The 12,903-nt window shown below is 39.1% G+C and overlaps 2 protein-coding genes across 5 annotated transcripts in view; one reads left to right on the top strand and one right to left on the bottom strand.

Moving 5' to 3' along the window:
- Positions 1-1,970: 1,970 nt before the first annotated feature.
- Positions 1,971-6,952, top strand: LOC139974643 (profilin-A-like). The gene is made up of 3 exons (XM_071981870.1): positions 1,971-2,274; positions 3,714-3,885; positions 5,162-6,952. The coding sequence occupies exons 1-3, from the start codon at positions 2,167-2,169 to the stop codon at positions 5,257-5,259; spliced, it is 378 nt and encodes a 125-aa protein (XP_071837971.1). The 5' UTR covers positions 1,971-2,166; the 3' UTR covers positions 5,260-6,952.
- The window catches only part of LOC139974636 (E3 ubiquitin-protein ligase RNF13-like), a 69,484-nt gene continuing 62,003 nt past the window's right edge, over positions 5,423-12,903 (bottom strand). For all 4 annotated transcript variants that reach the window (XM_071981851.1, XM_071981854.1, XM_071981850.1 and 1 more), the window contains exon 10: positions 5,423-11,742. In XM_071981851.1, coding sequence (XP_071837952.1) covers positions 11,306-11,742 — 437 coding nt within the window. In that variant the 3' untranslated portion in view covers positions 5,423-11,305. The remainder of the gene's footprint in view (positions 11,743-12,903) is intronic.

Raw genomic sequence — 12,903 nt, 5'->3', positions numbered from 1 at the left:
TTTTGTTTCTTGCAAGCAGTCAGCTTCCGGTGAAAACTTGTCTACTCCTTTAATGTCACATTAACTGTCCTTGTTAGCCAAACAACGATAGTGACAGAATGTAGGCAGAACAACCAGCATGTGTGTGTGTGTGGGGGGGGGGGGGGGGTTAGGGGGTTAGGGGGGGTTGGTGTATGACTGAATAGGTGAAGTGTAGGTGGGGGGTTAATACTTTAACACTTTTTCCCGAAGCGTAGTTTGTCAATATGGTAATTGGATGTCAGGATTGGTGAACGCCTTATAAAACAAGAGAAACGGCTTTTTATTCGAACGTGACCATGTCATGTAGTCTAGCAAGTTTATCAATAACTAACGGAATCGTTGGTGAACAACCGATGTTATGCATCAAACAGCCCCTCGAGCACCGATTAAGTTTATTGTGATCATTTTCACATTACATATGTTAATAAGTTGCAATACTATCTCTAGCACTGCTTTTGATTCTGTACAAGTGTAGTAATTTATTTGTAAATTTAAATGTTATAATCCTGATATAAATTTAGCTATTCACAGTCCTACAGTTGTAACTGCGGAAAAGTTTTCCAACACTGACCATTCGACTTAGATCACTACTCTTAACCGGCCCTCCGCACTCCATCCTATTAGTTTTCGTCTACTCATATGATTACGGCTTTGTGCATCTAAGCGTTATCATTTTTGTTTTCCACGAAGTTCTGGTTGAGGATGCCACATCCTGTCAACTGAACTACCGTACCATTTAGCACAACGCATGCATGCCATCATTACATACAACGCATACATGCGTGCTAGGGAAATTACCTACCCATATTGGGATTCCCCACCTTTACGCAGGGGAAACCCCATAACACAACACACCGGTATGCCTAACGCTACGAAAGTCGACATATTTGAAACAAAAGCCTCGATTTTGCCCATACAAATAATCGGGAAAGACGACAATTTGTATTTGAACTGTTTAACCAGATTCCATATTATTTTGAAGTAAGCTAATGAACATTAAACTATGTAATAAAGTATTTTCTGCACTCATATGGACTATCTTGGAAGCGTTCTGCAATCTATTATTTAATTGGACGGCACTTCACTTTATTGCATGACGTTTTCCAAAAATCCTGACGTATTGTTTCGTATACATTTAACTTCCTGGTTTCAACGCTTGTATACAGTTATATACACACACTCTCGCACGCACACGTACGCGCGGAAATAATCTGACCTTCGACATCTAAGGCAGGCGCTAGGCGGCACCACGTTCTTTTAAACGTGTACAACAGTGTGCATATCAGCATGGAAAAGTAGTATGAGCCAAAATTATCTGCATTTAGTGTATGTACCACATACGTATTCACTCAGCAGCACAGCTAGCTCTATTCGCCGAACTCACGCTGGGCAATTGACCACGGAAACTTTTAGGAGCCGCGTACATCTTATAAACACATTTTACAATACCCAATAGCTTCAATCGAAATGTATGAATATAACCACCGAAGTAAATGAAACATGAAAATCACACTGATGAATCCATGTAATTGAATAAATTAGTTGTGAGACAGCTACTTTTAAAACGAGATCTGGCGGCAAGCAGCTGTTGCTTTTACTATGCATTTTTGTATTTCAGAATTTGTTGTAAGCCTCATCTATTGTGAATTTGGTGAATTTAACACTTTTTTAACTGAGAAAAAGGAAAGAAGTTATTTTACTTATTGAAAAGCGCCATCCTCAGGTATCATATAATATAGAACGAAAAAAGGGACATGTCATTGATTGATTTAACTAGTTTTTCTCTTGACGTGTGTGTGGTGAGATATTGTCCCTTTTTGCGGATGTGTCACCGTATCGAAGACGAAGACGAAGAATGTTACGTACAATCCTCCGTCATTTTAGGCGGAAGACGGACATATTAGTGTAGTAATATGTAGGCTGAGTGTGTACGTGTATGTCCTCAGTCTGAATTCTAACTGCATGCGTAGTTCTTTCAGTGTGTAATGTGTGGTTGGCTGCCCTGTACCAGTTGCGTGCTAGCTCTTGTATCGCGTGTTAACACTGTATCACAACTTTGATCTGGATTTTATTCCGGGTGTATTAGTGCACTGCACACCAGAATTTCTCTAAAACTTATCGTCAACACTTCATTTGTGCTTAAAGATGAGTTGGGACGCATACATTACCAATCTTTTAGCCACCAACTATGTAACGGAAGGAGTGATCTTAGGGCATAATGGGAGTGTTTGGGCAGCTTCCCCCGGCCTGAAGGTTAGTGTTACAATAAACATAACGTTAGGGCGGAACTTGAACGATACCATTAGTTTCATCACGTTATCGAAATCTTCTTGCTATGGCATATGGGATTAATCTCAGACTGGGGCCGTCATGTCTCGTGGTGCATGTTATGTTAAGACCGGTTGGGCCTACGTTGATACCTTGGATCAAGATGACACAGCAGGCCTAGCCTTTGCTTAAGGCCCTTAGTTAATATAGGATGTTGCTATAGCCTATGGACCTAGGCCTAGCCTAGTACTAACGTGAATTGCACACAACGTTTGGGCGTCACATGTACGAGTGTTAGGCTTAGCGTAGGCCTGTCAGTGTCAATGCACTTGAGAATTGCAACAAGGTGTTATGCTAAGTAGTCTAGTTTCAGTGTTATCTTCCTGGGCAAGGGTTCTTTTGATCCTCATTTCTGCTATTCTACTCAACTGGGTAACAGTAAGCATAGGCCTATGTTATCCGTAGCCTAAACTAGGCTAAAGTTAGTCTAGGCCTAGGCTACACAGACTAGACTTTCCAATATCAAAGTGGCTATTCTTACGACTGTTCGTAAGAATAATTTCCGATTACGCATGCGCAGTTGCTATTTTTATGACAGGAGTAATATTTTTACGACCAGGAGTAACAATAATTTTCGGTTAGGGTTAGGATTGGGGTTTAGGGTTAAAGTTAGGGTTAGGGTTACCCCTATTACATGCGCAGTTGCTTTATTTACTTAACTGTGCTTGAATTCGCCTTTGTTGTAAGAATAGTTTATAAATAATTGTTACGACTAGTCGTAAGAATAGCCACGGCCTTCCAATATAGGCCTAGCTTAGCTTAAAAGTTAAAGCCTACTTACACTGACACTACCCTACCTATGCAACAATTAGTGCTAGTAAGTTTACACTGTCTTTAATAACAATGACGATCTCAATGAGCAAAGTTCCTGTTTGGTACTCTTGGGCTACCCTCAAATTCCAAAAGGGGATATTATAATTTTATTGGCGTAATGCGTAAGATGATTGCATAATAAAAATGCAACATTTCTTAATCTGTAGCCTAGGCCTATGTCAGAAGCATTCAGCTTATGCCATGGCACAATAATCCTACCTAGCCTTGGCCTTATGCAAGTGGTATTTTATGATATCCAAGGTGCCATCTGGTTTAAAACATATTTCCTGCTTAGGTGTGTGACACCAATGTGGGATGATAACAGATTCCTTGGAACTGACCATTTGGTGTCAAGGATTAGGCTACTGTCCACAGTTTATATTAAAAGTACTACAAGATGAGTATATGGAGTTAACCTGTTGCTAAAAATATTGTAAATCAATTCCTAGAATGAATTCAGCAATGCAATCCTGAGCAAGCAATTTTTACCATATACATGCCAGTAGCATCTCACCTAGATAATAAACCTTTTTGCTTCATTCTCTCTTTAGATACAACCAGCAGAGATTACAGCCTTGATAGCAGGATTTAAAGAAAATTCACCCCTTCATGCAACTGGAGTCCATATTAACGGTGTAAAGTATTTTACGTTAAGAGCTAATGACAATGAAGTACTTGCAAAGAAAGGTCCGACGGGAATTGCCTGTTACAAAACAACACAAGGTGAGTTTATTACTGTAGAATTCTGTCATGTTCAATGGATGAAAAAATCCTTGTCATTAACACCAATTTCTGGGTGCCTACATGTGAAGAAAGCATTTGACGTTTTGCTAACATATAGTGTGTGTACTAGTTCCACCAATTTTGTTGTTGACATATATTGAAAAATTATTGATGTGGTATCCGTTTTCTCCTATACTGCGAAACGTTAAGAGTAAAAAGATACCCTTTGTTTTCTGTGAAGATCAGAGGTTTGAGCTTGAGTAGTTGATAAACTGTATTGGAAATATTGTGCGGTGGTATCACATTACAGTGAGTTGTTGCCGATTGAACTGTACAAGAAGGTCAGAGACATGAACAATGCCTGGAAAAGTCATCTCTAAAATAGTTTGTTCTTTTTGTGGAGGTCATTTATATTTACCAGAGCTTAATAGCCTTGAAGACATGATATCTTAAGTGAGGAACTTTAGATGAATCTCATACCACATGAGTATCTTCATAGTGAGTACAAAAACTTAAGTGTGTTTAACAATGCTGCTTATTTAGCAACCCAATGAAAGTAGTCCAAGTTGATGCCCATGTTAGGGGCGTCATTTAAGTTTGTACAGAAAGTAGAGCAAATGTCATTTGTGGTCTAGACAGGTCCCAAATAAGAATTCCTTGTTCTTAAAAGGAGAAAAGTGTTCGGTTTTATCCTGATCAGGATGAAAATTGGTGACAGTGATTGATAGGTGTGAGGAAGCATCTAAATTTCTGCTAAGGTTAAGAGGCAGAAAGATGTGTAAGGTCATACTTGGTCAAAGTGTGAATATATTTCAGCAGGTTCTCTTTGTAGCCCTGGCTACGAAATAGAACGGAGAGTTGGTAACAATCGTCAATTGCCTGAGAGGTATAGACAAGTGCGCAGGAATAGATCAGTTATATAGGGATAGATATTACAGATAAAATTTATTCGCGAACATCATTTAAAAGGTATGCAACGAGTTAATTTTTACCAAAACTACTTGTAGTTATCAACTAGTCATGCAGGCATTCTATGGTGATGGGAAGTCCAAGGTCTAAGGTCAGATAAGGGTCATTCTAGGTAACTTGAAATATCCCTTTCCTTCACCTCACATGCTCCCCCTCCGCTGAAATGTCTATAGTTCTTAATAGGCTGTTGGGTTGCGTGATGTTTTTGCATTGGGATGGTATACCATATTTCTGAAATCATGTTTACCACATGCAAGAATTGTAATATTTTCAATTATTTAATGCATTAATTTCTCTTCATTTTCAGCAATTGTAATAGGATTCCACCCTGAAAGCGTTCAACCTGGTCAATGTACAACAGAAGTTGCAAAAGTTGCAGATTATCTAAGAGAGCAAGGTTACTAACTCGGATATATATCCTTTACTTTTGGACAGAATCTTTTGACTGATTGGAAGGGAACCCTTTTTAAGTGCAGGTTCTTCCTGCATTAAAAAAAACGGCGGTTGTCTCAAGGACGGAAATGAAGATTCTTTACCCAAGCTTTCGGTCTTTTGTTTTTTTGTAGAGAAAAAAAAATGGAAAAAAAAGAAAAAAAAAAGATACATGATATGGATAAGTAAAATTAAGAATTCCTTCCAACACTTTACTGGCAATACACTTATATACCGACAAGTCAAGGGGAAGAGAACGGCAGATGGTTTAAAACAACGAACAAGACCACATTCAATTGGCTGAAGTGCTTGAGGGGGGAATACAGGAAGTGGCTTCCCCATTTGACGATGGATGTCGATCGAGGTGGTATCGTGCCTTTTCCAGAAAATGTTTTGAGCAGCAGTCTGGTTAATTCAGAATTGCACTGAATATGTCTAGATTTGTAATCCTCTTGCATGCTTCAAGGATGATGAGTGGGAGAGCAATTATAATAACAAGGAAAGTCTTGCCCTTTGAATGCCGATATCACTGTGGTGTTTGGATCCGAGAATACTTTGATTTTGATTAATTCCATTTTGGTGATCTATTTTACGTTCTTCCCATGTGTTAAAGTAATCTGATTGTGAATGTCTCTGATCTTAAAGAGAGCATTCCATTCATGCTAGTGGGACTTGTGTTACTTCTTTTCTTATAGAGAGTATTTGGACAGTAGGCAAGTCCCGAATGGATCAGTGTTGCAGGGTTTGTATTTTATGATCTTCACTCGAATGGTTTGGTACATTTTTTTCTTGCAAGAGTTAAAGACCACATGAACCAATGTTTCAGATATATGTTGTGGTGTTGTGAAGAACATGGCGCTACCCGGTCGCTCAGCAACAGTGTCATCTCTGATTAGATAGGTATAGGCTACAAAACGCATTGTCGTTTTCCAGGCTTGTAAATCATTACAGCCATATATCATTGCAAACAGTTCTGCATTTTGACTTTGCCAAGTTTTCCATTTTGAAGGGGGGGGGGGGGGAATCCTCAGGCATTGTCTTGAGTGGTCAGTATCATCTGTTCTTTGGTGAAGAGTGTTGTTGCATGACATAGTTAGTGCTGATTCACTATTGACATGCATGCAGTGATGAAACAGTACTAACGAGGTGCTGGCAGCATATTCCCCCCCCCCCCCGTCCTACCATAACTACCCCAGCCTTATTTGTGATTACAAAGGTACTCATACTCTCTGTAGCATTAGCTGGGGCAATGTATCAAATGATGTAACAGTTAAGCACATAACTAACCATTTTCCGGAAAGCATCATTTTGCATTTGGATCGCAACTTTCAATTTACCACAAGGAACAGTCACTGATCAAGATGCACTGTGTAAATTGTCATTGATCATCAACCCAAAATACACCAATGAAAAGTGGTACTCATTTCATGTTTCAATGCAGAATGCTGCACTAATTAGTAGTCCTTTAATGTTTCTTGGTGATTATCATCTATGACATACTGTAATTGTTTGATTTGTTTATTGATACTAACAAGCATTAACAGAGTTGAAAGAATTGTTTACTCGAGTCGAGCAGAGAAAGACTAATTAATTTCATTGTTTTATTTGCTGCTGCAGAATTTGCATTTGAAATAAAATGGAAAGTTGTTAAGTCCCAAAGATTCCATGGACATATGTTTCTTGTTTTCATTGTACTATTTTAGTCTTTTATATGCAGTATTCTTGGTTCACTACATCAGTAACAATTGTCTGACATGAATATCATGTACACCTACTTTGAACCAGAGGGCATAAATGCATTGTGGATTCGATGATGTAACGAGCAGTTTTCTTCATGAATCTGACGTAATGTATAGTGAGGTGTACAACATACTTGATCTTAGTCATACAGTGATCCATGGTGACCCCAAATGACCTTTGAACTCCACCAAAAAACAGTAGGCTTCTTGTACTCAATGTTGTATTTCTACACACAAAATATGAAATTGGTCCGACCTTCCCTTCTTCAGATATCGAGTTTGAGGTTTTCACAATTTGACCCCTGGTGACCCCAAATGACCTCTGAACTCCAAAAATAATAGGCTTCTTGTACTCAATGGTCCGAACTTCCCTTCTTGAGAAATCATGTTTACGGGCTGGGCGTCACAAACACACACACATACGCCATCATGAATGCAAAGGTTATGATTATCATCGAAACCAATATATATAGACGCCACTTTTTTGATGAGTGATAAGGTATTTCTGAAGCATCGACTTGAAAGCTGTGTTTGTTGTACAATGTGGTTTAGTTTCTCTCAAACTACAACTTCATGAGCGGTCTTTTTAGCGACTTGTTAGTATCACTCATGTATGGGAGACTAGCGTAACCCGACAATAGAACATGAAAACACACATGATAATAAATATGTATTATCCAGGTGTCACAAAATAACAGATTATGGCTGTACTTGAACTAATATTATAACAGTTATGATAAAAAAAGATAAAATGAAAATAGTTAAATTTAATAAAACAAAAGAATTTGTGTGACCCATTATACCTATTTACAGCAACTTTACATACTTTTAAAGGTACAGTAGTGTGCAATTTTTAAAACTCAAAATCGGAAGTAAATTGGGATTGAGAAAATAGTTGTGCTGCGTGTTCACTCAATTCATGATGTGCATAGCTTCAAATTTTACGAGACCTAACAAATTATATCAAGGAACCCGATTGCTGCTTTGTGCTGTATGAATCCTTGACTGATTTGAAAGCAACAAGCTTTTTGTCAGCAGTGGCCTTGTTAAGGCATGTCCTTTGTTATTTGAATGGAAAAATTGAGACGACTGAAAACTTCAGCTGTTTTAAGACTCAAAATCTGCAATTGTCAGGAATGTTGAAAAATTGAAAATGAGGTTTCTAATGTAATCAAAAATTTGTGTTTGACTAGACTACACTAGACTGCTTAACTAGACTGCTTAACTAGACTGCTTAGGTGTTAACACTGATTTGGCTAGACAACGTTAGGAACCGAAGATGGCTTCAAGTTATTGGTCTTTATAAGGGAAACCAATGGAGCAGTCTGCACCCTAAAACTTTCTTTACCCTGTAGCAAGGAATCTAAATGTAATCTAAATCTAAACACAAAACCCCATATCTACATTATAAAACAAAAGTACCTGTGCCCCAACAATCTGATTTGAATATTCAGAATAACTTCCTCTCCACAAACAGCTGTTTAAGACTCAAAATCTGCAATTGTCAGGAATGTTGAAAAATTGAAAATGAGGTTTCTAATGTAATCAAAAATTTGTGTTTGACTAGACTACATTAGACTACACTAGACTGCTTAACTAGACTGCTTAGGTGTTAACACTGATTTGGCTAGACAACGTTAGGAACCGAAGATGGCTTCAAGTTATTGGTCTTTATAAGGGAAACCAATGGAGCAGTCTGCACCCTAAAACTTTCTTTATCCTGTAGCAAGGAATCTAAATGTAATCTAACTCTAAACACAAAACCCCATATCTACATTATAAAACAAAAGTACCTGTGCCCCAACAATCTGATTTGAATATTCAGAATAACTTCCTCTCCACAAACTACAAATGTGTGTTTGAAAATTGAGAAATGCCAAAAGCAAGTAACAAGAAAAAAGTGAACATCTATATTGACAAATACAACAACATGTCCACTTTAGAAACGGATGGACAAAGACCATCCTTGAATAGAAATAAAAGTAACATGTCGCATACCTGATTTCCAGGGAAAGTCCTCGGATTAAATGCCCCTCCCCCCCATATAATGTACCGTCCCAAGAATATCCCCAAATTATTTCAAGTAAGCTGTATGGGCCTCGTGTTCGAAGAGACAGCTTGAACCTCCGCTAAGCTGTGATTGTTTACAGGTTCATTCACAGTTCACTTCCAGTTACCATCAAGGAATTGATTGTATATGATCAAAATTCTTGTCATGGCCATTGACCAGAAGCATTGATCCACCAACAAACTGAGAGCCCCCCTTGGCATTTCAACCTGTGCCAGGGGGATCACTATCATGCCCGGATTTCCTGGAAACAAGTATAGTCACTTTATCATACAAACCTCGCCCCTTTGAGGTATAAACTGAAGTACTTGTCAATGTTGATATGTAAATGTGCAACCAAAATGGAATATTTGTAGGTTGTGAAGCTTCTATAGTTATTCTACTTTTAAAATATTCTACATGTCTGGGTATCTTCCATAAGGTAAATAGACTGAAGACTTCATTCCAGGCTTAAATTAAATCATTGCTTTAATATTTCAAATAACTCCACCAAAGAACATTGTTGAAAATTCAGAAAACCTACAGGAGTTAACAGAACACCCTGGGATGATACCTCATCACACCTGTCATCTTTGCTGAATGTGTAATGGCAGTGCAAACTTACATTTATTTGGAACCCCATTAATAGTCCTTAATACTGAGTTATGGGCTAGTCAGAGGAAGTAACCCAATGGTCTGTGTGTTACATTAAATGATCCAGCCACTCTGTTTGGTGGGCCACTGATGCTTACATAGGATCAATTTTTATTTCTAGCCTTTCAACCATTCAACACCAACCATTTAAAGAAGTCAATGTCGCATATTGCCATGTCTTCCCCAACAACCCACCTATTTTCTATACTCACTGCAGCAGCAGGATCTAACGCTACCCCCCCCCCCCCCACCCACAAGACATTTACAAAGTAGTCATCACACACATATGTATGTACAACACAAAAGATACAGTCCATTATATTGTTTACAAATTTGTTGATCCAGACAAAACAGATTATGAGAGTGGCATAGAAAGGGTAATATGGCAGCCGCCATTATACTAAACTGGGTAGTGTTACTGTTTAATATTTAGCTATCCATTACATCTTAACATGAAGTAAGTATTACAAACCCAATAAACTATTATCTATTTATATGATAAAGACTCTTGGGACAACCTTTTCTCCCCCATCACTTTCTCTCCCCAATCTTACTCTAAGTGATGTCCCTTCAAACACAAGATTACAGACTTGAGCAAATCTATAAGTGCCAGAATAGCTCACCTCGTATAATTCCGTTCAGAAAGGTGACAAAATTTATTAAGTTTTTAATGTGGCCTAATACTGCAACTGCTTATAAGTAGCAACATGCTGTTCACTTTAACAATATTATAAATATATCAAAAGAAAACACCAGAATAAAAAGAAAAGACAAAAAAAGAGATTGGAAAAGGTTTGCCTCCTAGTTGCACTTTTGATGTCACAAATTTCTAGAATAATGGCAGTGCCTGGACAAGATTAAAACTTTATCTTGTCTAAACCTAAATCCTCAAACCTGCAGAGTACTTCTATTATTTCTAGTTAGGATTGGTCAAACTAAGATTAATTAATTACATCAAAAGAAAAAAAACAAAAGGAAAAGAGAGGAGGATTAACAGATTTGATTTGAGCCTAACAATAAAGTGTCCTCCAGTCACTTTTCATGACAGTATAAAACAATTTGTAAAGAGCAAATCAACAATTTTCAACTTAATTACTGCACAATGTAAACTTGATCATTTAATCAGAACCAGGCCCAAGACCACCGCCCAGTCTTAATAATCTGATTATCAAAAGTGATTAACTACATCAAGAAGAGAGGATTAACAGATTTGATTTGAACCTTACAAAAGTGTCCCCCAGACACTTTTCATGACAGTACAAACAACATGCAAATCAACAAATCTTCTCAACGTAAACTTGATCATGTAATCAGAACTAAGCCCACGACCGCCCAGTCTAAATCATATGACTATCAATGTATTAAGTGGAACATAAACCGTACATATGTGAATCTCCGAAAGGAACTGGATCTTATTTTCAAGTACTGCTCATCAAAGTGCACCGCAGAATATATTCAGATTTTCAGGGTTCTCTTGAACCACGACACCATGGGGTTATATCCTTTCTTTTCCCTTAAATTTTTTTGTGTGTGTGTCCTTGCAGCATTTCAATCGAGGCCTTTGATGCTCCTCTCTGCATCAAACGATAGGAGTCGGTCTGTGGTCCGTCTCGTCTAAGTCCAGCAATACATTTCGTACCACGACGTTCCTGTGTACCTGGTCCGAGGACTCTAACTCTAGCATCCCGTCATCTTCCCGGTCTGTCGCTGGGTTGTTGGCAATTCCGCTGTCGTAACTTTCGCAGACGGGTGCCGATGTCTGACTGAGTGGAGGATCCAGGACCGCCTCCGGTCGCCTGTGACCTCCGACCGCACCCCACTGTGACTCGTCTGGGATCGGACTGGAGCGATTGGACGCACCGCCCAAGAGCGGGGTGTTCTCATCCGCCCCGCTGCTGTCCTCCGAATCCTCGTCGTCGGAGTCCGGGATGCCGGGAGGGACGACCTTACGTTTACAGATCGGGCACGTCCTACGGTTATTGGTCAGCCACGGGTCTATACATTTGCAGTGGAAAGCTGGTACGGAGGAAGACAAATAAATTTTATGAGGTTAGCTGTAAGACATCTCACAGTCAGCAGAAGGCAAAGCCAGAGTTAACTGTTTGAAGATTGGGGAGGGGGAGGGGGGGGCTGGGGCAGGAATGAGCAAATCCTTATGAAAGTTGAGTTCTTCATTTGAACTTCGACTGGCTTCATGTGACCACTAGCAACTTCAACCACTATGACCCTGTTATGACCCTACAGTACATGGTACCCCTTAACCCCCATATCTCCCCCCCTCCCTATTCCATTTATTATGAATAGCACTGTATGTACTGCAGTCATGGAACGCTGTAGTTATACAAGTGAGAAAGCCAACAGCATAGTAATACAGTACAAGATACTGTAGGCTGTATATACCTGCTTATATCAGTGTGTTTGAAGTATATAGCATTTCACTTCCTGGTTCCCTATGAAAATTAAATGTAGCCACCCGCACTGTACTGTGCATGGCATTTAGTGTATATAGTAGTATTGTGTGCATGCTAATTGCTTTAGAGGTCTTCAGTATTGTTTCCCCAACTATGCTACTTCTCGTAAATATTCAAACTTCAGAAAAGAAGCAAATTACTTTCCTGCCTAAAACATTTTGACATCCACGGAGACATTTAGTTGATATTCCACGGAAAAACATGTTAAACATTTGGGAATGGTTTTTGAGGCAGACATTCATGTTCAGATAGATACATTTTAAAGTTTAAGCACTTTTTCTGCAAAGGCTCTAAACAATTGGAGACAATACCGGATCATACTGGTGACCATTGATTTGTTTGGTTGCTTTGTATTCCTGAGCTGAGGTAACACTATCAAATCCTACAGCTCTGCTCTAGCCTATTGTTCCTCTCCACTAGCACCTGTGGCAACATTGCCAAATTCTTTATCAAGCTTTCTGCCTCTACTTTTCACAAAGTGTTGTTAGACACAGATGGGATTTTTGGGAATTAGACACCAACATGTCACATACAGACACACTTTGTAGACAGATATACATACTCTGGGACTTGTAGCACTGAGTAGTACTATAGTTTGTACTCCTCTTCTAGCATAGTTGCCTGTACTAGCAGTGGCAGAGCGTCCATACAGTCAGGGGGGGGGGCGGATGCCCCCCTTACGGACTCAAATGGACTGCTGGCGCCC

This window comes from Apostichopus japonicus, chromosome 10 (genome assembly GCF_037975245.1).
Source record: "Apostichopus japonicus isolate 1M-3 chromosome 10, ASM3797524v1, whole genome shotgun sequence".
In the NCBI taxonomy this organism is placed as follows: Eukaryota; Metazoa; Echinodermata; class Holothuroidea; order Aspidochirotida; family Stichopodidae; genus Apostichopus; species Apostichopus japonicus.
Note: the sequence above shows the minus strand (reverse complement) of the source record. Positions and strands in the feature narration are given on the sequence as shown.

Coding starts and splice junctions, on each gene's coding strand:
- LOC139974643 (XM_071981870.1), top strand. CDS start 2,167: ATGAGTTGGGACGCATACATTACCAATCTTTTAGCCACCAACTATGTA. Junction 2,275..3,713: donor CAGCTTCCCCCGGCCTGAAG/GTTAGTGTTACA, acceptor TTCTCTCTTTAG/ATACAACCAGCAGAGATTAC. Junction 3,886..5,161: donor CTGTTACAAAACAACACAAG/GTGAGTTTATTA, acceptor CTTCATTTTCAG/CAATTGTAATAGGATTCCAC.